Source organism: Schistocerca piceifrons, chromosome 1 (assembly GCF_021461385.2).
Source record: "Schistocerca piceifrons isolate TAMUIC-IGC-003096 chromosome 1, iqSchPice1.1, whole genome shotgun sequence".
In the NCBI taxonomy this organism is placed as follows: domain Eukaryota; kingdom Metazoa; phylum Arthropoda; class Insecta; order Orthoptera; family Acrididae; genus Schistocerca; species Schistocerca piceifrons.
In genome coordinates, this window is record NC_060138.1 from 735,694,893 (window position 1) to 735,722,540 (window position 27,648).

The 27,648-nt window shown below is 36.7% G+C and overlaps 1 protein-coding gene across 3 annotated transcripts in view; it reads left to right on the plus strand.

Annotated features, from left to right (window-relative positions):
- LOC124711389 (germinal-center associated nuclear protein) overlaps positions 1 to 10,306 on the plus strand; it is a 294,702-nt gene extending 284,396 nt beyond the window's left edge. For 2 of the 3 annotated variants that reach the window (XM_047241443.1, XM_047241459.1), the window contains 2 exons: positions 3,763 to 3,829; positions 10,021 to 10,306. In XM_047241443.1, the coding sequence (XP_047097399.1) occupies positions 3,763 to 3,818 (56 nt within the window). In that variant the 3' untranslated portion in view covers positions 3,819 to 3,829; positions 10,021 to 10,306. Of the gene's footprint in view, positions 1 to 3,762; positions 3,838 to 10,020 lie in introns of all 3 variants that reach the window. The other variant, XM_047241452.1, reaches the window with a different exon arrangement.
- Positions 10,307 to 27,648: the final 17,342 nt, after the last annotated feature.

Consider the following 27,648-nt stretch of genomic DNA (forward strand, 5'->3'; position numbering starts at 1 on the left):
ATGTATATATTTACGTAGTGGTACAAACCTTCACATGGTTCTGTCCAAGATTTCTGATAATCCTCTTCCTGGCTCTGTCCTATAGTCTGATATTGATAAGTACATTTGCATATTTGATCCTTCCCATTACTTCCTGCTTCAATGTATTTCACAATTAAAATTGAGAAAATACAGCAATAATAATTTGGCCACAGAACAGGAACTGTTTCACTCTGCTGTCAGAACACTAAGAATACATCTTAAGATTTCTTGGTGTTTCATTAATGCTAATATCAGTTTCTGTGTTACATGTTTCTGCACATGATGCTAGTGAGAGATATGAATGCTATCAAGCTATATTAGTTTTTCTTAAATTTAAGTACTTTGTTGAGATTAGAATGAGATGCTTCAACATGCGAGAGAAGAAAAATGTACATATTGTCCAGTTTAGAAATTGTAATTACAAAAAGGAAGTAAGCAAGGCTGGAAAAATACTGACTGCTACAAGAATTACAAGAAGGCAATAAAGAAGACTGGAAAAATACTGATGCTTCAACTTCTGGAGCTAAAGCCTTGTTTTGACATTAATAAGAGAGAGAGAGAGAGAGAGAGAGAGAGAGAGAGAGAGAGAGAGAGAGTCATGAAGAAGAAAAGTGTGATAAATGAGAGGAGGAGGAGAAATTGAAGGAGAGTCACAAGAGGAGAAACAGAATAGTGTGACAGTTTCCAGAGGAATACAGTATTCTCTATAATTTGTTCACTTTTGTTTATTTATGGGCTCAATACATCAGAATGAACAGGCATCAGAGGTCTCTGGGATAACAATCTTCATGCTTTCAGTGTTACTAACATATGTGACAAAATAAGGTGGTGAGTCAATGAGAGCCTCAATACTGTGGTTGTTGAATGTGATTTATTGATTCCTAGCATTGTGTTTTGAGTATTTGGAGATTACATTCCTTTCAATTTAAACAAATTATTGAAACATATAATATATCTGTAGGTCTGTTTCAAATCAATCATTGCTCCAAATGAAGAACAAACACAGTCACCAGTTCTTAAGTTGTCAGCATTGTATGATGGAGGTGGCACATGCTCACACTGCTCTTACCTCCTCCCTCTGGCAGTCTGTGCAGAAGATTGGAGCGAATGTCCTGTGCTTCCTGCAACTTTCCTTGAAATATGAAAAATAGTTAATAAGTATGTCTTTTGTGACAGATTTAGCCATGTGATACTGACAAAGCAGAGATACAATAATGATTAAAGGTATAGTGATTCATTATTTCATGGAATACTATCAGGTGTAATTATATATTTCTCTATCAGTTTTTTACTGTTTTTAATGGCACTGTTGTCGCTTGTACCAGTAAATATATAATTCTATAGTGACTGGCTTCAAGCACAGCACATTCAAAGCATGCGTTTCATGTACTCGTATATAAATTAAAGATATTGCTACAACAAACAATGTAAAATCCAGGATGGAATAATGACAATATTATGAAAAGGATAGTTGCTACTCACCAAATAGTGGAGAGGCTGAGTCACAGAAGACTGGCAAACAAAGCTTTTGGCCAAACGAACCTTCATCAGAATAGACAACAAGCATGCGCATGCGCGTGCACGTGCACACACACACACACACACACACACACACACACACACACACACACACACACACGTGTGTGTGTGTGTGTGTGTGTGTGTGTGTGTGTGTGTGTGTGTGTGTGTGTGTGTGTTGTCTGTTGTCTGTTCTGATGGAGGCCTGTTCAGTCGAAAGCTTTGTTTGACAGTCTTTTTGCTGTGGCCATCTGTGACTTAGCATCTCCGTTATATGGTTTTGACTTACCTGCATGTTGGTAGCCAGGAAATCCAACATCTGGTCTGGCTGCCTATTTGTTCTAGCTCATTTAGCCTTACCCAGGGTGCACGTGTAGTACCCGGAGTGCACATTGTAGTATTCCACTATGGACACGACCTATTTTACACCCTGCGACCAGGTACTGGCCCTAACAACTTTCAGAGGCTGCCTTCCAAGGAAACATGAAAGCATCTGTCACATTCATAGACCTAACTGTAGCATATGACACAGTGTGGAGAGAAGGGATGATATACAAATTACTAAAAACAATCTGATGCCGAGAAACTGTAACTCTCATCAACACCACAATAAATAATGGATATTTCTACCTTCGATTGGGAGAAAATGTGAGTAAGGAGAGGAAATTAAGTAATGGTCTACCACAGCCCTCCGTCTTAGCCCCCTTATTGTTCAATCTATATATCTCCTATCTACCCAATACCAGGTCAACAAAATTCTGGTATGCAGACGATATCACTCTTGCTTGTTGAACCCAGGATCTTGGATGAACGGAGACAATCCTCACAGAAGATCTAGCCATTATGAGCGCCTATTTTAGAAAGTGGCTACTTAAACCCAGTACAAGTAAAACTGAAGTACATACATTCCATCTGACAACCAAACGAGCTCAGAATGAAACTTAACGAAAACACTCTTTGCCATAACAAGTACCCTAAGTACCTTGGTGTCACCATTGACGACACCCTTTCATAAAGAAAACATCTTGAAAGTACTGCTGCCAAGATAAAAACTCATAACAATATTATTCAAAAATTGTGTGGAATGGCATGGTAAGCTTCAGCAGAAACCTTCCGCACATCATCCATTGCGCTGGTCTTCTCTAAAGCCGAGTATTGTGCCCCAGTGTGGCTAAACAGCTGCCACACCAACTTGATCGACGTCCAGTTGAATCAGTTAATAACACCGACTTATTGGTTCCCTCTGGCTGAGCAACATCTATCCACTAGCAACCTGCAGAAGTGAGGCCTTGCGTAGGGAATACGTGCTACAGCAGAACCTGGGATTACCCATACAGGAAGACATACCAAGTTTACGACGAAATAGACTCGGTTCAAGAAACCCACGTTTACGGCAAGCAGAAGAGCTAGATGCCAGTAATACTGGGATGAAATACCTCTGGAATCAGAGTTATCAACTTATTGAAAATCCTGAAGAGTGTGAATGATTTGAAAAATATAATTGTGATACTGCTGGAAGAGAACTTGACAGGAAAGTGTGGGTCAAAATAAACAGAGCTCTCAGTGGGCATGGTCAGTGCGCAGACTCTTTTTACAAATGGGGTTCTACAGACTCTCCGGTTTATGACTGTGGGGCTCTGAAACAAGACAATCAAGCACATTACAGATTAATGCCTCTAGCGTTACTACCAGGGGAGTTGGAGTGACCTCATGAAAGTTGATGATACGGCTCTTATATGGATTAGGAACCTAGATTTTGACATGTAATTAGTTTTATACCTAGTTTTGTATTTTCATATTCCTGTTATATATAGTATTGCTAATGTTATATACCTGTAATTTCAAACTGCATCTGAGCCATACAAATAAATAAAAATAAAAATCCGTTATATGGTGAGTGGCAACTATCCTTTTCATAATATTGTCAAAAATATTGCTACAAATAGTTGAAGCCTTACAGTGGTGAAACATTAATGGATACTAAGACTGAGCTAAGGAAAATTTTCCTTATAGTTGGTTATGTCCAATAATATTCTTTTCTTTATTTGAAAAACACCAACCTTTTTGTATAATTTTGTGTATGACCTTGAAGATGTAATTTAAAAGTACCCTTGAACAATTAAGAAGAGAGAACTGAAAAGTGGCTTACTGAATCATTAGAAAAGGACAAGACAGGAGAGGAAAACAGGAAATTTAATTGATAATTGTAATTATCTGTTTCAGAGAATTTTATACTTGAGCACCAGGGAAGAAAGAAATTAAAAATAGATGAGCTGTAACAGCTTTAAAAGTACGTGAGTGAGTATTTAAAACATATTTATATATGATGATATAATATTTAAAGCTGAATCAATTTTTGTTGTTGTCATGTTTAATGTTTTGCCCTACAAAAAGGGAAAAAGGAAACAAACTACTCGCTTCATTCACAATTTTCTGTTCCATGTTGAAAGATTGAAGTAATGATACCTCTATATTAATTACATTTTTCTTTGTATTGGTGAAGAGTTTATATCATGGATTGCTTAATATTTGCCTCTCTCTTTTCTTTCATCAGATCATTTTTAATTGAAAATATTGCCATAAAAATTATACACTGATCCTTTTAATTATTGCCACATTTCAAACTATGCATATAATTTCACAAATATGACAGCTAATGCTTCAAGAGAATCCATGTTAATTAATAACAAATAAAGATTATTATTATGACAGATTAATTTTGAATATTTAAACTGGAACCAGTGTCACCTTACAATTTTCCAGGGTGCCTTACTGCCTCAAGAGTACATCTGCCCTGGGTGTAATTCAATGAAATTTTCCTACCTTTCTTACTCTTTAATTGGTATAAGGGATGTACCTTTCCATAAAAGACAAATTATCACTGACAAAAATATGATTGCACGGAAGACTAGAACAAAGGAAACATTATCTTCAACAATGGCATTAAAGCTGCTGCTTCTCTACAGCACTGTTAACTTTATCCAAAATGGTACCATTTCTGCCAGTTTGGGTGTAGGAAGCTGAGAGGACAATGTGTTTTTGTTATTCAGTTTGCTATATTGTCACCACTGTGAAAGCTGTATATTGTGGCAATCAATAATGGATGAAAATTACAGCCGTAACGGTGTTGAGAAACATGGATCTGCATGTTCACTCTTCAATATGCATCACATGGACAATACGACACTAATTTTAAGTTAATCGTGATTCATCAAGCAGAGGCCACAAATAAATATGCAATATGGAGAAAATTTGAGGTCACAGAAGTGAATCTTCATGTGTGGTGTCAGGTGAAGAAGATATTAAAGAATATTAGTTATGTATGACAAAATTTCAGGTGACTAAAGCATAGAATGTTTCATGAATTGGTGTAGCAGGTTGTTCAGTATATGCAAGATAAACACAACGCAGTCTTCCCATGTACTTGAGAAATTCTCCAAGTGAACATATTGGACACGTGGAGGAATTTTCCAACTGCATGCATCAGCAGCAAATTCCAGTGATGTTTGATAAAAACAGGCTTGCAAATCAGCATCATGTAATCAATCTCGCGTCAACGCTGGCAATGCTCATCAGGTGCCTGTTTACTTTCATGTCAATGATGGCGGTGGTGGTGGTGGTGGTGGTGGTGGTGGTGGTGGTGATGATAGCAAGCAAAAAACAGTGAAAATAAAAATTAGTGTAAAGCACTTCATTTTGTTTATTCTTGTATTATCAAAATATAGACATCAATAAATGGCATCAGTTTAGAATAGATATAGTGGTAACTTTCTAGGCTGGTATCTTATATCAATAAAGCAGTTTGTAAGTATGATTAGTTAGAATAAGACAAAATTTTCTCAAGTAGCCTATTTAAAAGGGGTGGGGAGTCATCTTACATTCAGAGACGTCTTATAATCAGGTAAATATGGTATTCAGAAATCATAAGCATCTTCTTATCACACACAACCCAAATTCATTAGAGATCAGCCCATCCCATATAAAATAATCCATTTTTCACTTTCTCCATGGTTGTTTCTACTCAAATCACTTTTATTCCTTGGAAAACTACACCTAAGCTGATAGTTTCTCACACTAACATTCAGAATTCTTTGTTAGACTCATTGCTACAGTTGTTGTTACAAGAGACACTCAAGGTTAACAAAGTACATCCTTAGCAGTGTTGCAATCTGTCAAAAATTTTCTGTCAAACTTTCATTTTCTTGGATGCATCAAGGAGATAATATGCAATCTTCCTCAACTATTATTGCTGTTAGTCATTTATTTCCACCCTGGTAGTCTGAATCTATGGATTTCACTAATAATCACAACAATGCTGATCATTTGCACACCCAATCAACCACATAACAAACAGCGATTGGCATTCACCCATTTGGGTTTATTTGAGTCAGCTCATAGAGCCTTATCCCCTTTTGTCAGTGGGAAATTTTTTTATTTCTAGATGCCACAGGGAGCGCATTCAAAAATCAGCTTATGATTCATTCAGAAATCAAATTGGAATCTGTTCAAAAATGTTCTAAAACCAAATGAGATGGTTTTCCAGAATTATATGAACAATTGATAGACCAACATGTGCTGGATGCTAGGCACTTTGTGAAACAAGGCTTTTTTCTTCAAGAATATGAATTTAACGCCCCCTGGAACTGCCCCCCATGTCAGTATCCATGGCAGACCAAACCTCATTTGAAACTTCCTGGCCGATTAAAACTGTGTGCCGGACCGAGACTCGAACTCGGGGCCTTTGCCTTTCGCGGGCTAGTGCTCTACCAACTGAGCTACCCAAGCATAACTCACGCCCTGTCCTCACAGCTTTACTTCTGCCAGTACCTCGTCTCCTACCTTCCAAACTTTACAGATGCTCTCCTGCGAACCTTGCAGAACTAGCACTCCTGAAAGAAAGGATATCTTTGTCATTCTGGAAACATCCCCGAGGCTGTGGCTAAGCCCTGTCTCCGCAATATCCTTCTGCACTGGCAGAAGTAAAGCTGTGAGGACAGGGTGTGAGTTGTGCTTGGGTAGCTCAGTTGGTAGAGCACTTGCCCGTGAAAGGCAAAGGTCCTGAGTTTGAGTCTCAGTACGGCACACAGTTTTAATCTGCCAGGAAGATTCATATCAGCGCACACTCCGCTGCAGAATGAAAATCTCATTCTACAAACGTCATTTGTTTATGCATTCTGAATTGCCTTGGATATGCCAGTGCAAGGACACATTCTGCAATGCAACTGAACATGATTTCAAACAGTGTGTTGAGGAAGCTTGTCACTCCATGATGCAGCACTTTACATCTCATACGCAGATTACTGAGAAGGAACATTGAGTTGTGCAGTTAGGAGAAAGAGCGCTTGTTGGGACACCTCAAGTAGCTCAGTTCTTCGTACGTAGACTAATTACAATGATTCCAGTTTTAGAAAATTGTCTTCTTCCACAGACATTCTGTAAATGATTTTGCAAGTGCCTTTTCTGTACACAGAGTTTTTCTTAAGTTTTAATCATTTCTGTTGATACAACATTATCCATTCCTTTCTTCATTCCTCAAATGGGTTTCCACACCTCATTAATTCCGTTGTTACCTATCTTGGTTCTGATTCATCTCTTCAACTATACTAACATCTAAAAGAATCTTGGTATGTCTGCACAATTTTTGTTCTGTTATTAGCTGTTGTACCACCTTAACTGCTGAAGTTTGATGTTTACTCAGTGTATGTTTCTGCTTTGTTTTTGCTTAATACTCTTGTTATTTTCAGTTCTCTCCCTTAAACATTTTAACTGACCATTTTCAGTTTCTCTTAAAACCATTTACAAATAATTTTATTTGCCTCACCATATTCTGCCATGATCCTACTATTGTCTGCTTATATTCCCTTAAATGGTTGCATTCTTCCATTTGCATTCTTCTGTTCTTTTCTTTCGCTTTTGTCGTATTTGGAACATCTATCGCTGTTGCCACAAGTATCTTTCTTAAATAACTGCTGCTTTTGCCTCTGTCCATATAATCCAAGATGCTTATGTGGTTGGTTAACTTTTCTGTTATACTTCCTCATTATCATAATCTGCGTTTCTGACTTCTTGTTTGATATGTTTTTTCCCTAAATCTTTGTTTTCTTCTCAGGTTCTTACTAGTTACATTACATTAATACTTGTGCCATAGATCATGAATATGACCTTTCATAATGATGTGGAACGTGTCAGTTTGATGTAAGTTTTCTTTACACTTTTTTGTAAAATTACTACTACATCTCTAAAAATTCATCTGTTGAATTGAAGGAGTTGTCATTCAGAAATTCATTTACTTTATATTTTAATGCTGGTTTGTTATTGTCATACTTTTAATACTATTTGTAAGTGAACAAAGATTTTTGTGGCAGCATAATTCGTCCCTTTATGTGCCAAAGTAAGATTTAACCCACAATAGTGAAGATCATCCTTTCTTATAGTGTTGTATATATGCTCTTTGCTATTATATTTGAAATGGGATGGGTTATTAATAACAGATTCATAAGTGAATATATGTATTGTGAAGGTACTGTGAATATCCAAGGTCCTTAAATAAATGTCTGCAAGGTTATCTTGGGTGGGCTCCAGCTGTTATTCTGATTACATGCTTTTGTGCAATGAATACTTTCTCCCATAGTGATAAATTACCCCAAAATATGTACCACACAAAAGTAGGTACAGAAGGTAATTTAGTGATATGTTTATCTCCAAAATTTGCAATAATAGCACAAGTAGCTGAACCTAAACGTTTTAGCAGATCATCAGTGTAAGAAAGGAGAGGCACACAGCAGTCAATTGCAATTCCATTAGTTTTTATTATGTTTGCAAATATAGATTTTGACTGTAAATAGCCATCTTCAGTACCAGCTAATTATAGTGGCTCCTACAGTTTCTCATGGATTCCAAATCCCAATGTATCTCAGCATTTTTCCATTCATCGTTTCTGGCCTGGTCTTTGATTAACCATGTTAGCTTTCATTGGCCCAACTTCTCTGCCATTAAAATTCTTCTGTATGTATGTAGTGTAATCATCTGAATATATTTATGCTTCATATATTTTCATATGTAGGTTCTGTAGTTGCCCAAGTTAAAGAACATGTCTCAATGGTGTTAGTATTTTCTCAAAATTTAATGAGAGTTAATTTGCAGAGAACCACTTAACAGTTTTCTGAAAGACATTATTTACAATTTCCTCAGCTAATTCATGTTTGTTGGGTGTAATTACTGTATTCGTGTCATCAGGAAAAAGACCTAGCTTTGCATTTTCATGAATATTGGGCGACAAGTCATTAAAACATACATTAAGAACAATAAGAGATCCAGACTTAACCCTATGGGACACCATTCTTGGTGCCTCTCCAGTTGGAGGACTCTGCAGTCTATCTGTATTGTTAATTTCAACCTTCAAGTCAATAATCAGTTGTAATTGTAAATTGGTTTGGAACGGTCCCATAGTGGACATTTTAGTTTCTACTTATATGGAAAGAACAGACACCATGATGACCTGCAGCCGTCTAGAACGAAATTAGAATTATATTAATACCTTCAGCTGCTAACGGGCATTGATATATATCAACGGGGACAGGTGAAAAAGTGTGCCCTGATCGCAACTCGAACCTGGGATCTCATGCTTACATGGCAGATGCTCTATCCATCTGAGCCACCGAGGGCACAGAGGATAGCGCGACTGCAGGCACTATCTCGTGCATGCTTCCCGCGAGACCCACATTCTCACCTTGTATGTCCACACACTACATTTGTAGTGCTCCACCCCAACCCAACACACTTACTACTCATGCAAGACATTCTTTCTAAGTCCAGTAAGAGTTCAGGGAATATGTGTGCATCCGCACAGAAGGAGGAGGTCATGGTTGGTGTTGCCAGAACTATATACTTATATGGATATGGTGTCTGTTCTTTTGGACACCATATCCCTATATGCATGAAAATCTTGCATTATCATCTTGTATTGAGATTTGCAGTCATTTACCTGTTTGGTGTGTCATCTGTGAATGCTTATTTATTTGTAATACTTTTTGTAATGTTGTTTTTACTATAAAAACTAGATCTGAATTTCCTTCTTGATCTGTTCCTCTGTAAAGAAACATATGACCCAGTTTTAATTCTGTTTGATCATCGCTATTTTGTCACTTTTCTGATAATCTTACTATGTCCAGTTCAGTGTTCCACAACTGCCTTTGCAACTCCTAGCTAATAGTGTCACTTATGTCTCCTCAGTTGCATGGACAAGTTAAGTACACGTCATATTAAAAATCTCAACAACTGAATTATTAATGTAGTCATTTCAGGAAGATGGGTTCTTCAGGGTTCTTCAGTACATGTGTGTTTATTCTTTTGATAAGTGTGTGGAGGTTCAAGTGTGGTTAAGGTAAATTTCTCATTTATAAGTTATCTCTGTGAAAATTGTAACATATATAAATTTTCTTTGAATGCAATGGTATTTTCTGAACAGCTTTTTTTTTTCAGGTTTGAATGGAAAATGGTGTGCAGTGACGCAAAGGAGTTGTTGTACTGCTCCCCAAGCTAGCAATTAGTATACCACAAAGTAGAGAGCAATGTGTTTTGCATGTGCTGCATTATTCTCACAAAAGGAAGAAAAATTATTTTTATATATTTCAATCTGGCCGACAATTCGTAATACGAACAGTGATATGCAACAGTTCTCTTGTATGGATGTTTTTTCCTCCTTAACACAAAATGGAGATGAACTGAAATGTTTTTAGCTTTTGTAATAAAACATTCACTTTTATAATTAGTTTAAAAAACTATCTGTCTGTGTGTGTGTGTGTGTGTGTGTGTGTGTGTGTGTGTGTGTGCGCGCATGCGAGTGTATACCTGTCCTTTTTTCCCCCTAAGGTAAGTCTTTCCGCTCCCTGGGTTGGAATGACTCCTTACCCTCTCCCTTAAAACCCACATCCTTTTGTCTTTCCCTCTCCTTCCCTCTTTCCCGATGAAGCAACCATTGGTTGCGAAAGCTTGAATTTTGTGTGTATGTTTGTGTTTGTTTGTGTGTCTATCGACGTGCCAGCGCTTTCGTTTGGTAAGTCACATCATCTTTGTTTTTAGATATATTTTTCCCACATGGAATGTTTCCCTCTATTATATTTATAATTAGTTTCTTTTATTTGTCTTACAAGGGAACTTGATTAAGGATCACTAAACCAGAAGTGAAGTTCCAGTGGGGATGTATTGCAACTGTTTTGCTGCTGTCTATTAAGCCACTCTTCAAAACAAATTAAATAATTATGTAAATGTATTTGTAGAGTGGGAGGGCAGTGTGGTCAAAAGTGCCAAAAACCTTTTTTTGGGGAGGAGTGAAAATTACATCTGTGGAGCACTGTTGATACAGACTTTTTTCTAAAGGATTCTGAGCAGAAAAATGACCTGGAAACCTTATTTCGATTGAACAATTTGGTCTCAATAATTAACTTTCTAACATGGGTGGATGAAAACAGTAGGACCCTAATTGATGATGTCTTATTTGACAAAGACCCAAGTAAGAAAGTAACTGTTTACACAGTGACAAATGCTCTTTGTGATCATTATGCACAATTAATTAAGATAAATAATTTAATGTGTTACAGTATGGATACTCCTCAGTGGAAATCAGTTAGAATAATTGACTCCAGGACAAATGTTTTAGAGAACAGCCTACGGGAGATGACATGGGATGTAATTTACAATGAACCAAATGATAACATAAAATTTAATATATTCCATGATAAATTCATATCATTCTTTGAAAATATGTTTCCGCATAAGCTAATCAGAAAGGACACTAAACTCATGTAAAAAACCATGGATCACTGGAGGAATTAAAGTATCTTGTGAACGGAAAAACGAAATGTATCTTTTGACAAGAACAAGGAGGGATTCTGCAGTGGTTGCACATTACAAAAACTACTCAAAATGACTAAGAAAGGTTATTAAAAAAATCAAAGAACATGCACATAATGTCAGAAATCAATACTTCCAACAACAGAATTAAGGCTATATGGAATTTAGTGTAATAAGAGATGGAGCATCTAGCCACAGAGCAAGACAAAATCACTATTAATCTGAATGGACAGGCTATAAATCACAAGTCACAGGTGGCAAATGCATTTGATAATCATTTCACAAACATAGTAAAAAGCATAGGGACAAACAGTTCAAGAGCAAAATCACAGCAGTATGTTGAAAGTGTAACTTCCACAAAAATTCAGTCATATGAATGTATCACCAACTTCTCCTTCTGAAATTAAGAAAATTATACATTCTCTCAAAAATAAAAAGTCATCTGGTTTTGATGGTGTTTCCACGAGTACTAAAAATTTGTTCCCATGTAATAAGCCCAGTCTTGTGTGATTCGTATAAAGTTTTCCCAGCATACTGAATATTCTATGAGGTTTTGGGATTGCAGCCGCATCTTGTTTAAATTCTTGCTACAATATTTCGGCTGGCAAACATCCAGCCATCTTCAGGTAAGTGTATGCCACTGGAGACTGCTAGTTCATGGTGTTGGCTTTATAGAAAAAATTGGCGTGGAATCGCATGCACATTGACTCTATCAAAATCCGCACCTTCTACAAATACTGCTCCATCTGTGGCGTGCAGGCACATATGTAAAGGTGAAACTACATGTCTGCTCTCTGTCGGAATGTACTCTCGCATTGTAGCATTTTGCCTACTTTGTTTCTTCGTTGATCGTTTCTTGTCCTCAGTGTCAATGTACTGGCTGAAAAAATAGATGTTAGATGTGCAACTACTGTCTACTGCAAATGAAGTAGCCAACAGATGCACAGTTGCGTTTCACATTCTTTTACTTTAAGTTTTCACAACCCCCTGATAATACACAGTTATTTGGCCAGTGCACTATTGTTTAACTTTCCATGAGCATCATTAATAGTTTGCAGTTGAACATCCACATACTGCTACAAGAATTTCCTGTTGAACATCAACGAGCAGTAAAAACCTAACCACAATGTTCACAGTTCTTGGAGAATAAACAGGTATGTATGGAAACAGAACCTACACTGGTTCCTCATCTGAAACTTGGCTGTGGACTGACTCTCTCGTGACCAAAAATCGGGCCCTTGTATATCATCACAATAATAGGTACTGAAACTGCACATTATTTGAAGTTAAATTTACAGAAATTACAATTAAGGGGAGTTGGAATGCCCTATCTCGCCAATGTTAAATTTGCTAACTTTGTGTACCTTTTTCTTTGGAACTATTATCTTCAGAACTTTGAAATTCTGGCAGAGGTTTTCAGCATATATTGTGAGCCCACTGAACTAGAACCAATGTTTTCTTTTTGTTGGTATAGTATTTATGAATTTTTTACCATTAAGCCATTTTTTATTGGAAAAAGTATAACATAAACTTCCCTAGTTCAGAGAATAAGCCAGTTCTTGTCATGATTCTAGTTCAGTGGCCTCTTTGAACTGTTTTGCAGCATTTCTGAAAATTTGAATGTTGTTGGTTGAGTGGTTTATGAGATAAAGGTACATGTAACACTAAAAATGTCAAATGCCAGAAAATGCGATTAAAGTAATTTATTATGAAAATTCACAAATACCTTTTATTCTATTATCAAAAGTGTCCAGCAGAGTAATCAGGGTCATCTTCTAGTTCTTCTTCTTCACCTAGAAGCTTTCTTCTCCTTGCTGCCCTTGCTTTTTTTGTATTAAATTCAGCTGCATACTGAGCCTTCCTTACTCGCACGCTGTCCAGAAGCTGAAGACCTCTGATGGTGTTGATACCAGGAGCAATGCCGAGCCTTGCCATGACCTTTAGCCTACCCATATGACCATCATTGAATGAAATAACAGCATCACTGACTCCCCATTTCAATGTTTTTATCCCAACAAATACATTCTTAGGTACACGAGTCCAAATGAGGTTGTTGAACGACTCGTTTTGATTCTGGGTACAACCATGAAGACATTTTCGCAGAAGATCAGGATGCCCCAAGTCTCTATATATTGGTTTAATTACTTCCATAACAGCCAATGGAATATAATTTTTATGGTGATAAGGATCCCCAGTAGCTTGAGATTTTCTATAATTGCACCATGACTGAGGACCATCTGGACAAGCAAAATGTTGAGGATTATCATCAGTTGATGATCGATGTAAATATGTGGCCCATACAGCTTGTCTCATTTCCTGCAAATTATTTGCATTATTTCTTATTGCCATACCATAGTATTGTTGTAATTCATTTATAATTTTATCTGACAGGCGACCTCTAATGGTTTTACCATCTGACAAAATTTTGTCCTTCAGATTCTGTTTCAGTTTCCTTAGACGAGTGCCCATTCGTTTCTGAACATGACCGACACATTCTAGTTTAGTTATTGTCTTATTGACATATGGCATGGATTCTGTAACACTTTTGTATGCCTTGGAGTCCCCATCTCCAAGGAATTTTGTGTAAAATACTCCCCGTTCTTTTTCTGATCTGCTAAACATTTTCACAGCAGCGGCAGCCTCCATGCCTCCACTCGTACCTTCATAATTCTTGCTACATATGTGAGCTGCTTCTATCTTACCAGATGCACAATGGTAACAATGTTTAGTGAGCACTTCATAGTCCAAAACTTTACCGCTGTCCACACTAGTAACAGTAGCAACAGCATTTTTGGATGTGTGACCCCTTTTCTGCCAGGTTCCATCAAAAGCAACAGGGATATCTGGGTTTCCTTCATTTATATATTTTGCTTCACTGGCAGCAGCTTTCATTGATAAATCTGCTACAGACTGAACAGCATCTCCTATCACTTCAGTGTAATTGTCAATTTTAGCAGGTGGAGGTGGAAGATTCATTATGGCACAAAATGTTTGAGCAGCAGTATGTCCTTTACCAATTGCTCTCATTGCATACATTAGCCTGATATTACTCTCAAACAAATTGCTACTGCATGTTTTAGAGCTCCAAAAACAGGTCTCATTTTCACAACTGGCACAAACTATAGCAATTTTGCAGGAAAGTCCTATAGATTTTGTTATGTTCATATCAAAAGAACCTCCACAAAGATTACAACACAAACATTTCTTCATAAACTCAGTAAAAACAGGAAAGTCGACTAAAACATATTGTTCATTAGAAGCTTCATCTGTAATTTCACTTGCACAGTTTGATAACTTCTTTTTTGATGCACTGGTGGGCGTGTCTCCTTCACACATCTCAGCTGTACAAACGTCAGAACTTTCACCAGCATCAACAGGTGCTGAAGCAGAATCACTTGAACAAACGTTATTTGTAAATCTATTACCGCGAAACTTTCGCTTTTTAAATAATGATGCACTCCTAGGCATCGTAGAAACTACGCACTCACCACTGAAAGTCAAAACAAGACAGATAACAAACTCCAAATGAGCGACAAACTAAACTCGAGGCTCAAAACAAACACTCACAGATCAAAAACTGAACAATAAACACAGCTAGTCGTAAAAACAATGGTACCTATGGAAGGATCAAAGATTCTACAACTGAAGAGTGAAATCCACAGCCTTCTATATGTAATGTTTTCGGAAATGCGAAGATTTAAATGTGTACAAATCACAAGATGGGTAACTTTGCTGGGCGCACATGTAATTTTGAAAAATTAAATAAAAATACTTCCAATTGGAATTTCTTAACAAATTTTGCACCATTTTAAGCAGAAAATTTCAAATTAAGTTATAAGGTTAAAAACTGAAAATGTGAATTTTTTCCATTTTCCGGCATTCCAACTCCCCTTAAAACTTAACTCATTAAATTAACAGAATACATCGAAAAATTCATTCCTTTTAACTGTTTCTTCTACTACAAGGTTGAGGCGGAATTATTTGTTTAAGTGATTAAATTAACACATAGTTACATAAACAATACTTTTGACAAAACTATTCATTACTTTGGAATTAATTATGGGCTGGCTTTGCTAACATGTTTTCGATTAGAGCCAGATAGATATTTTAAGATTACTAGCATTTCATCTTCCAAACGTTTATAATTATTACAGACTTTGTATTTTTTTATACATCAGCAATAGAATTTAAGTTACGAAACAATTATTGATTTCACCCTATAATGAAAGATACTAACTAGGAATAGTCAAAATAAATTAGAAAATCAATTACATTAGATCTGATGTTATGTTCTTTAAAATTAAGGGCCAACCTTTCTCTTGTATGAAAATACAGATTATACTCACATATGTTAATAGTAATTAGTTCGAAAATGGAAAAACGAGTTTAAGTAGGCATATGGCAAAAAATAGGGGAAGTAAAAATATCCCAGCTTGCTTCATCACAGTATCACTAAAAACAAATGTCAGATGTTGCCAGATACGTTATAATGAATAAAATGTTTTCTCTCGGAAGAGATTAAAGAGATGACTGCGTTGCAAGCCATGACCACCAGTTGAATGCCGCTGTCAAAATTTATAAGAATTTGTGCTAGACATATTTCCACAGATTCTTTAATTACTGAATCCCAAAAGGATTTTGCTGGTGTCCAGATTTTTGTGGCAGAATAATCCATAGTGTGTCCTGTCTCATTAAGCTTGCTGTAAATAATTCACCACAGTTCAAAAGGGAACATGAGGTACATAATTACAGTACCAGAAGGAAAAATGACATTCATTACTCCACTTTGAAGTTATCTTCAGCACAAAAAGGGATGCATGATGCACCAACAAAAGTTTTTCTTCACTTACCCAGTGATATAAAATGTCTGACAGACAGCAAAGTAAAATTTGGTAATAAACTGACAAAGATTCTTATTAACAACTCCTTCGAATCTGTAGAAGAATTTCTGTTGCTGTAATGCGTGAAAGGTGATGAAAAGGAACTACTAACTCAAATCTGTATATCTATTTTCCTTTTGTAAAAAAATAAAAAAAACTTAGAAATATTCAAAATGTTACCTATGTACAAATTAATGTGCAATGTGAATTTAAAATGATTCATTCCACATGATTACAGTATAACATGCAAAGTAATCCACAGAACTAACTAATGGAAAAAACTGGGGAAAATTCTGTAATATATGCTGCATAAGAAACTTTCTCATAAAGACTTAACATTATTTTTTTAACAAATTAAGAAACTTTGAAAAGTCAGTCTTCAGTAGAAATATTACGAAACAGAACTAAGTCCTTGCTCACCATCATCATCAATAGGCACATAGACTGACAGAATCCTTGAAAAATATTGTTTAGTTTCCTCACTCATAAAATCAAGTCTTTTTCTTCAGTTTCCCTTTTTCAATTCATGGAAAGGTTCCTCACTATCAGTCCTGGAAAGTTGCAGTTTTTATGTAGATTCTGAGTCATGCTTGCCTTCAACACACAGCATATTTCTCAGTCTGCAATTACACTGCAGTTTCTTTTGTACAAAACCATTCCTAGATGTTCTTTGGCAATTCGTAGCTGTGTAGCTTTGGTGATCCGTAGTAGTTGGGAGGTGTGTCTGTACTTCAATGAGACATGGTCGAAATCAAAAACGTTTTTATTCCCCATGTGTGGCACTTTGAAGGGTCTTGCAGCAGCATTAGTAGTCTTCCACACTTTGCAAACTAGAACATCCAGCACATTCATCAACAGAAGAAAAGTTGTGGTATGAAGAGAATGAGTGTGCAGGAACTAGAAATTTCTGATCAATTGTATGAATGAAACTGTTTGCCACAAGGAATATGTATATAAACAAAATTACTCAGTTCTTACTTGACAAGCACAGTAATCACACCATACGCACAGATTTTGTATGTTGGTGCTGAGAAGTCCTATATTTAATGTATTATGCATGATGCCATCTGGTTCCTTTCTCTTCCTGATTGGCCTTCATACCAGAGGCAAAAAGTATCATCAGCAGTATTGGCCATGTGGATTCCAAGACTATGTAAAAGTTGACAGGAGTAGTTAATGTTGCTGTGATAAGTCTCGGCAGAGGAAACACTTGGTGATGTTGTAACTCAAGAGCATACATTACTGATCTTGCGATACCAGTGTATGACTCTGATCTTACATGCAGAGAATCAAGTGTTTTGCATGTATCAACTCATGCTCTTTGAAAAGATAAGTTTGAAAAATCTTTCACAAACACAGCTTTGTAAAACTTATATGTGACTCTTTTCTGGGTGTAAAACCTATATGTGACTTTTTTCTTGTTATTTTACTTTGAGTGCTTCATATAGCACGTGCACATTAACATCGTGTCGTAGGTACTTGTTTTGTGACTTAAGACTGTTATTGTGGCTATCCTTATTGCAATCTATTCTCATGCCAAGATTCTGTCACTGTAAATGTACTTATATTTCCTCACACCACCACACTTGATAAGTGTCATAATCTTCTGAGGGCTGATGTCAAAAATTTCCATGAATGTATTTTTACACACCTTCCTCAAATTTCCTTATGCATCCAGAAGTGTGTAATTCTTGGACCATTGCCTTCATGTGTCTGATGGTTCATTGTAAGTACTATGATAACATCTCTGTACTAGTAAAATATAAACAGTCCCATGAGGTAACATCCTTGTTTTATGTGTCTCAGTTTTTTCAAATATCCACCACATCTTTACAGTCATTTTACGTTTGCACATCACCTGAAACAAAAAAGGATGCACAACTGATTACCAACATCAAAGTAAGGAAGAAACAAATACAGGACAATGAAGTATAAATCCCTAGCCACATGGAATAGAAACAATATGAATGTGAAATGAAACAAAAATATTACAAAAACCCAAAATCATATTATTAAACAGACAATACTAAACTCTTTTAATGGCTGTAATTTAGCACACTTCCACCGTCCCTGTGTATCAATAATGTAAGACTTTCCTTTCACACAGACTTAACTTTCTTTTGCTCTTTTATGAATGGTTTTTTTGGCGAGTAGTCTCATTGACTGGAGTAGAACAGTCTTCAGTGATGAGTCCTGCTTCAAATTAAGCCTTGACAACCACTGAAGACATGTCCCGAGACATACCAGACAGCAGCAGGATACAAACCTGACTGTCGCCCACCATGTACAGCCCATCAACCAGGGTGATGGTCTGGGACGCCATTTCATTTCATAGCAGGAACCCTTTGGTTGTCATCTGCGATGCCCTCACAGCACAATGGAATTTCAACGACATTTTACACCCCATTGTGTTTCCCTTCATGGCAAGCCATTCTGGGCTTACATTTCAGCAAGATAATGCCCATCCAAACACGATAAGAGTTTCTACCACTTGTCTTCACCCTTAACAAGCCCTACTTTGGCCAGCAAGGTTACCATATCTCTCTCTCGTTGGGTATATCAGTAGTATTAGTAGCATTATGGGTGGGACCCTCCAACGAACTTGAGATTTTAATGATCTTACACGCCACCTGGACAGAATCTGACATGATATTCCTTAGGTGGACATCGAACAGTTCTGTCAATCAATACCAAGTCAAATAAATGCTTGCATAAGGGCCAAATGTGGACCAGTGCGATATTGACTAGTTCAATTTGTGAAGCTCTTTCTCTTGAATGAGTCATCCAATTTTTCTGAAGTTGTAATCATTTGTTTGTCTGTAGATGTACATCACATGTACTGATTTCTGTCCCATTCAAATGATTCCTTTGTGGTGCGGTTACACACAACCCCCTTCCATCCCACCCCCACCTCTTTCCCTTAGAAGTGAGTTATTTTTTGACTATACTGTGTCACATTTGCTCTCTAAATCCATACTAAAAAGTTCTTCAATGTTATAGACTGTCATAAAAACAAAAATATGAGGCCCGCTTATTTTTTTCCCTTTCTTTTTCCAACCTCTGTTAGGCTATAAATAAAAGACAAGTTCATAGGAAACAATTATTTTATTATCAAAAGTTTTGTGCACTTATGGTTACTTTCCAACATTATCACAAAAAAGATTGAGACACGTATCGTACCTCTGGACAAGCTTTGTAATACCCTCTTCAAAAAATGTTGCTGCAAATGATGTCAAATGAGCGTTGACATTGTTTTGAAGATCTTCGTTGGTTTGAAAGTGCTGCCCTCCTAGCCACATCTTCAGTTCATGGAAAAGGTGAAAGTCGCTGGGAGCCAGGTCAGGACTGTACGGTGGATGACTGAAAATGTCCCTTTAAAATTGTTCAAGGAGCCACTGGGTTTTGCCAGCAGTGTGTGGACGAGCATTGTCATGGATCAACACAATTCCTGAAGTCAGCATTCTCCTTCGTTTGTTTTTAATGGCTCTCCGCAAATGTTGTAAAGTTTCACAATAAACAGCTGCATTGATAGTGGTTCTGGGCTGCATAGGCTATACAAGCAACACACCTTTTTGGTTCCAAAACACAGTACCCATAATCTTTCTGTTGTTGAATGTTTGTTTGAATTTTTTTGTTTGTTTGGTGAATCTGCATGCATCCATTATTGTGATTGTCATTTTGTTTCCAGTGTGTCGTATTGGATCCAGATTTCATCTCCAGTAACAATTGATTTCAAAAAGGTCTCTCCTCCATCGTGATAATGGTCAAGGAAATTCTAAGCTGACACCATTCGCTGACTTTTGTGGGCGTCTGTCAACATTTTTGGAACCCAATGAGCACTAAGTTTTTTGTAGCCCAAATGTTCAGTAACGATAGAGTGTATGACAGATCTTGAAACTTCTGGAATTTCCATAGACAAAGAAGTTATGGTGAACCTACAGTTTTCTCTAACCACTCTGTCAGCTCGTTCAACATGGTCAGCTGTAACAACAGACTTGCGTCCTCGGCTCCCTTCATCATGCACGTCATTTTGACTATCTTTAAACTTTTGGCACCATTCACGCTCAATACCATCAGTCATGAAGTTATCATTGTACACTCGGGTCATTCTCCAATGAATTTCTGCTGCACTATTCTCTTCTGCTTGCAGAAATCGAATTACACTTCGTAATTCACACTTGGTGAGAGCAACAATGATGGCAGCCATGTTTACGTGGCTGTAGTGCAATGCAGATTGATGCCTTGAGGTCAGCAATGGCGGAGTGTGTAGTGTGAGAGTTACGTTGTAGCCTACAGCACGTCTCCACTTTCTGCTGCTCGCACAGCTTCTACACTGAAGAGCTGACATTCTAATGTTTCTTCCACAGATGCTAAATATCATGGTTCTTAAGGATGCGAAAGAAGTAAAAAAGTCTGAAATATATTTTCATTTGCATCATGCAATTAAAAATAAAGATCCTAAGGTGGAACCTTGTGGAATACCACTAGTCATTATAGTCCAATGGTTCACGCATGTCAAGGCATGGATGCGGATTGCGTTCTTGATGATTCCAAGCAACAGTTGGGGTACGTGCATGTGCGTGCTTTACACTTGAAGAAAGTGTATATCCTGCAAATTACGTCTCTCGCTTGCTTATGTGGAATGTGTCACTTACCACCAACACCAGCGATGACAACTTGCAATAAATGTGATACAAATTCATTAAACAACTTGCTATTATAACGTTTAATGCTTGCATTAGCTATGGCATTCAGAGCAGAGCTCTCAGGACACTAATGAATGCGAATTGGCTGTCAGAGAATGTGTGATGTAGATGCACAGAACAAGCCTAAACTCGACCACCATCATTTGTGACTCAAACTTAGTTTTCCATTTGATAATGACTGATAGTATGAGGCAGCACTCTTTCCTGTGTAATCCCTTTGTTTCCTGTTACAAATGTATTATTTGAACCATTATCTCCTTTCATATACAGAATCAGTTCAACCATTAATTTTTTTGGTAGTATTGTCGATAAGCTTATCACTGTGTACCTACACACAATGCCAGGTCACTACTGTTCATGATAGTTTTGAAGAACATTCGGGACAATTTGAACAAATTATTTGGCCACCCAGAACACCCAAAATCCCATCAAACATTTATGAGACAAAATAAAGGGTCAATTTGTGCACAAAATCCTGCACCGGCCGGCTGTAGAGGAAGTATGGCTCAGTATTTCTGCAGGGGACTTCCAATGATGTTTGAGTCCATGCTGCACCGGGCAAAAGGAGGCTCGACGCGCTATTAGAAGGTATACCATGACTTTTGTCACCTCAGTGTGTATGCAGTGTTCGTAAATAATTTGTGTTATGAAGTGCCAATGGAACTGTAACACAATTTTGCCAAACTTTTACACTAATTTTTCCTCTTACTTAATGTATGTTGTTTCTGCTCTCAGTGATCTTTCCTTTTTTTATTTTATGGGTTGCATTTGAATATGATACCATTCAAACTTGTGCTGTTACTGGTCTAAGAAAAACTGAAAAAGAAACCTGTGGCTACAAGCAACTATCTCTCTGTAAAAGAATGGTCCATGTACCAGTTAACTGTGCCACTGTCTATTGTATTTAAGTCCAGCACAATATAAGTCATAAATAATACAAAGTAATATTATTAAGCAGCACAATGCCACTTTAGGGCAGAGTGTTATTTATATAGGATCTTAGCAGCAAATTAATTCTATCAGATTTTTCCTACGATTGGAACTATTTGCTTGAGCATGAATTCAGTATGACACACACATGTAAAAGGATGGTCCTGCAATGCTAGATGAGAACAACTCTCGCAAGCTTTAGCTGTCATACTCTGGAACTTTAATATAATTGCAATGAATAATAGTGTAACATTTTATTTAATAAACTGATATGTGATCTACCATTATTTTTGAAGTAAAGTGATAAAGTTCATTAATCAAGATTGTGTAAAATTTCTAAACAGTAATGACTGCTCTTCACTAGGTTTCAAATGAACTTCCACAGAGAAGTCATATTGCCTTTATCAGTGTTGATGGATTTTCAAGGGCTCTTACAGCACACAATTAATTTATAGTGTGGTCATAAATAAACTGACCACTTTCTTGATAATGGCATCACAACTGCACTGTCAAAATGTAGCCATAAAAATAACATAGTTCTTTGTAATAACAGCAGGAAACATTCTTATTCTTTGGCACAGACAGAATACAGAAATTATCATCTTGATTAAATCTCTGACCTTTCATTGTTCATCTCTTCCATGTTTTGCTGAATCAGCTATGTTCTTTGTCACTTAAAGCTCATTATTCCCTTTGTGTAGTAAATTTGAATGTGTCACATGCAAAGTAAACGTTTAGGAGTACATAATATGGAATGTGCCAATATTGGACACTCATGTAAAAGCATATTCTTATCAATTCTGCCAATAACATTTTTTTGCAATTAAATCTACCTCACTCTTGTGAACTATAACTGTGGAAGTCCTGTTTGCCTTAAAATGTTTTAAATTGGTGTGTTGCTTTATTGAGCAGTAGTGTGCTGTGTTGCACTGATGAGTCAAAACATTATGACCACTGCACACTGCAAGACTGAATTTCACCTGGTAGACGTGGGGGCATTTGGTGGTAAGTGTTTGTGTGGAGTACAGACAAATGGAAAATCATTCTAACAGAAATAGGAACCACAAATGGGGAAACCCAGTGACTTAAGTGACTTTGACAAATGATAGATTGTTATGCCCAGCACTTGGGAATGAGCATCCAGAAAAGGGGAAGGTTGTTGGTTCTCATGAACATCCGTGGAAGGTGGCAAAGGCAGTAAAGTGGTAGATGTCCCTGGCTCATCACAAATTGTGAAGGTTGGAGGCTTGCCCATTCCGAAAACCAGGAGAAGCAGTGATTTGTGGCAGTTGTGGTGATAGAGTGCAGTGCTGGTCCAAGGACAAGTGATAGATTGATATTACTAGGTACTAATGGAGAAGTCTTCACAGAAATGTTATATTTATGAAGTGATGAACCACACGTGTACTGTTCATTTCTCTTCACAGAAGGGAGAGTTTGCAATGGATATACCAAAGCTTAAATCGGGCAACAGATCAATGCAACACCATTATATTAATGGATGACTGCTGGTTTAGATTCCATAGTGTGAGTCAACATATTTTAACTTAGCAATATGCCAATATCAGTTGTCCTCCATGAAGGGGATGTCCTTGGACAAGGCAGTATTTTGCTTGGTGATACGGTGTATCTTCATGTTTTCTCAGATACCAACATGTCTTTTCACGTGGAAATGTGACTGTGCAAGTTTGTGAAGATGATATGTCTGCTGGTTATTGCCCTTATGCCAGTGTGATAGCTGATTCTGTCATTGTAGAATATTGCTTTACGATGTCATCCAGCAGTAATTTCATATATGGGTTTCTTGTATAGCCAATGATTCAGTGTACTGTGTGGCCAGTTTGATCTCTCAGTGTAAGCATATTTGTAAAGCTCTTGAGAAGCATGTTGCTGCTTGTCATTTTTCTTCCCAGACCCCCTTCTACACTGACACCAACTTTACATTAAAGAAAAGCATTTGTTTTACTCTGTAGCTCATACATAACATGACAAATAGTATTACACATCATTGTATGTGCTGTATTGCTGCTAAGGAAATCACACCCCTATGTTAGCATTATTCCTACTTACTTAAACTGGCATGCCCATTTTGTATACTTTGTAATTCTCAACATGGGATTTTTTTAATGTCATTTATGCAGTGTCATGTTTTCTAGATTGTGTTTTTCATCCAAAACTTTTGAGGCATCAATAGTTTTGTCATTTTCCTTTATTTTGTGGCTGCTTGTGCTTTAATGATAATTGCTGGCAAAAAAACTGTCTTTTATATTCTACTGGGTTGCAGATAGATTTACACTTAAAATTTTTATTGCCAAGGTGATTTGTTCCTATGGCCATAGTAAGTGTACAAAACATGGATGAATAGATGCTGACTGTATTGAAAAGCAATTAAATTGCTTGATAGTGGTACAACTATTATTCCCATGGCAAACACTATATTTGGGATAGGGGTATTTTCCTTGGCCTTGAGGGGGAAAGACTCATTTTAGATTAAAAATCCACTCATTTTCTGACACAGACATCCTTTATGTCAACAAAGGAAGGAAGAAAGATTAGGGGCATTCCTCATCAAATCAACAAATGAAAATATGATTTTCAACCTGACCCTCTTGGATTTATTAGAAATTAAGTATCAATATAGTATTCATAAATAGTAACACAAAAACATTTTTTCACAGATTTTTTACAGATTAATTGGTGCTCAAAAATGTAAAAGATATCAGATTTTCAACTTGCAGAATGATGTTGATATGTTCACAGCTTGTTCTAATTACGCTAGAACAATAAAACTAAGTTCATTTGAAAGCTCTTTTAAAGGGATTTCATACGATAAATTAGTTGAAATATATTCTTTTTTACAAGGACATCATTATTGAATGTAAGGAATTTTGAAAAACTGTATTTCTAAAACTCTCAAAAAGATACTGTTTTCCTCTGCATATTCTAGAAGTTTCAACATGAGATGACCATCAGATCAATACCAAACGTAATTTTTTGTTTAATCTGATGCTGTAATTTACTTTCAAAAGTTAATTTATTTTAAATATTAAGCCTACTTTTCATCAGCTAAGCATTATTGTGTAATTAAATGTGGACATCAAAATAAAATAGCTTAGAATAGACAGTTGAAAAAAAAAGCAATAATATTTGCCTCAGTGTTGAATTAAATAGTATAAGTTGCAAAACTTTAAAAAACCAGTACAACCGAGTACCAGAGGTAGGCCTAAAATCAGTTAGTTATTAGTTCTTATTACTTATTTTGATGGGTCATATCAGTCCAATTCATCAAGCTTCTAGCCAACGTCACCATTCCGGACCGAGCGAGGTAGTGCAGGGGTTAGCACACTGGACTCACTTTCGGGTGGATGCCAGTTCAAACCCATGTCCAGCCATCTTGATTTAGGTTTTCTGTGATTTCCGTAAATCGCTTCAGCCAAATGTTGGAATGGTTGCTTTAAAAGTGCACGGCCAACTTCCTTCCCCATCCTCCCCTTATCCGGTGGGACCGATGACCTCGCTGTTTGGTCCCCTCCCCCAAAATCAACCAACCAACCAGCATTTCTGTATGGGATAATGTATATATTCACCCTTTAGCAATTTGAGGATTCAAGATTGCCTTTAGTTATGGAAAGAATGTCGCCATGACTGGGTAATGTAAAGATGTGGATGGTCCAATTGGATATAGGAAGCTAACTGTAATTTAATTGTTTTCCTTATTTTTTTCAGCTACACAGGCATACCACCAGTGTCCATTATATTCACAAACAATATATCTTTTGATATCATCAAAGGATATCACTGTCAACAGCTCTTACCTGTTCAGTTTTGCTTTCATTAAGAGTCCAAATACAATTTTTTTGTTTTGTTTTTCTGTTTTGTTTCTTGCATAGGGGAATACAGGCATGAAGTTTTTGTCTCCCTACATTTGTGTACCATTTCTCAAATCTCTTTGTAAGTTTCAGTTAATCATTTTCATGATCTTCCATAGTAGCACACCTGAAACTGATACCTTTTACATTATTCTTGGCAAACACACAAAGTTCTTCAGGTATCATGATTTGATCAGTGTATGGACGTTGCAGACTTGCTCAGGCAGCCAGTCACATGACTGTTCCACCAACACTGTCATTAGGTCCCTTACCATGAGAAGTGGCTGAAAAATGCCACTGGGCTTCAGTATGAAACTCTTCTTCATGGTAGCACAGGTTGATACTGAGCTGCCACTCTATCAGAGAAATAGTACATTTTACTAGATTTTTTATTAAATTTTTTGGTCAGAAAGTCAATGAAGTGCAGCTGGAACAGATGCACAGCAACAATGTCATGGGTGAGGCATTTTGATGTATAACAAGGAGATGCATGCTCACATTTGTCGCCGTCCTTGTAATAAGCTACAAAGAGATGAATTGTTGTTGTGTTTTGGTCCAATTGTAACTTGGACTCCATTCTGTACAATCAAGGTGTAATTCTCAGCAAAATCACCAAGAACTCACACCCTTGAAGCTCATTTTTCAATCGTGTTTGGAAGGCTGGTTGTTAACTGGCCACAAAGGATTGTCATGTAAACGAGTTTGTCAAAAAAATCATTAAAGAAGTTTGTGATGGTTTCTAGAGATGTTTCTTGTGAATATAATAGATGCTGTAGGTTAGCCTGTATGGTTGGAAAAATTAGAAAAAGGATTAAATCACAGGTAGCTTCTTATATCCAATTAGACCATCCACATCTTTCACATTACCCAGTTATAAACACATTCTTTTCGTAACTAAAGGCAGTCTTGAATCCTCAGACTGCTACAGGGTGAACATATACATTACCACATGTGGAAGTGGTGACATGCAGCAAACTGATTGGCTAGAAGCATGACGAATTGGGCTGATATAACTCATCTAAGTAAGTAACAAGGACTAATAACTAACTGATTTTAGGCATACCTCTGGTATTCGATTGTATTTTTTTTTTAATAAAAGATTTGCAACTTACAGTTTTCAGTTCAACACTGAGGCAAATATTAGTGTTTTTCCCAACTATCTGTTCTAAGCTATTTTAGTTTGATATTCACATTTAATTATACAATTACACCTAGCTAATGATAAATAGGCTTGATATTTAAAATAAATTAACTTTTGAAAGTATTTTACATCATCGCCTTAAACATAAAATTACTTTTGATATTGATCTGATGCTCATTCTATATTGAAACCTTCAGAACATGCAGAGCAAAACAGCACCTTTCACACATATTTGTAACAGTTTTAAAAATATATTTTTACAAAATTCAGAACATTCAATAATGATGTTCTTATTTAATAAAATTAATATATTTCAGCTAATTATATCACATGAAAGACGTTTAATAAAAACTTTCAAATGGATTCAATTTTATTGTTCTAGCTTGATCAGAATACAATTTGTGAAAAAATCAACATCATTCTGCAAGTTAAAAATTCATGTGTCTTATATTTTTGAGCACCTATTACTCAGTAAACTTTCATCAGAAAAATGTGAAAAAAATATTTTGTGTTACTTTTTATGAATACTACATGTTGTTGTTGTCTTCAGTCCTGAGACTGGTTTGATGCAGCTCTCCATGCTACTCTATCCTGTGCAAGCTTTTTCATCTCCCAGTACCTACTGCAACCTACATCCTTCTGAATCTGCTTAGTGTATTCATCTCTTGGTCTCCCTCTACGATTTTTACCCTCCACGCTGCCCTCCAATACTAAATTGGTGATTCCTTGAT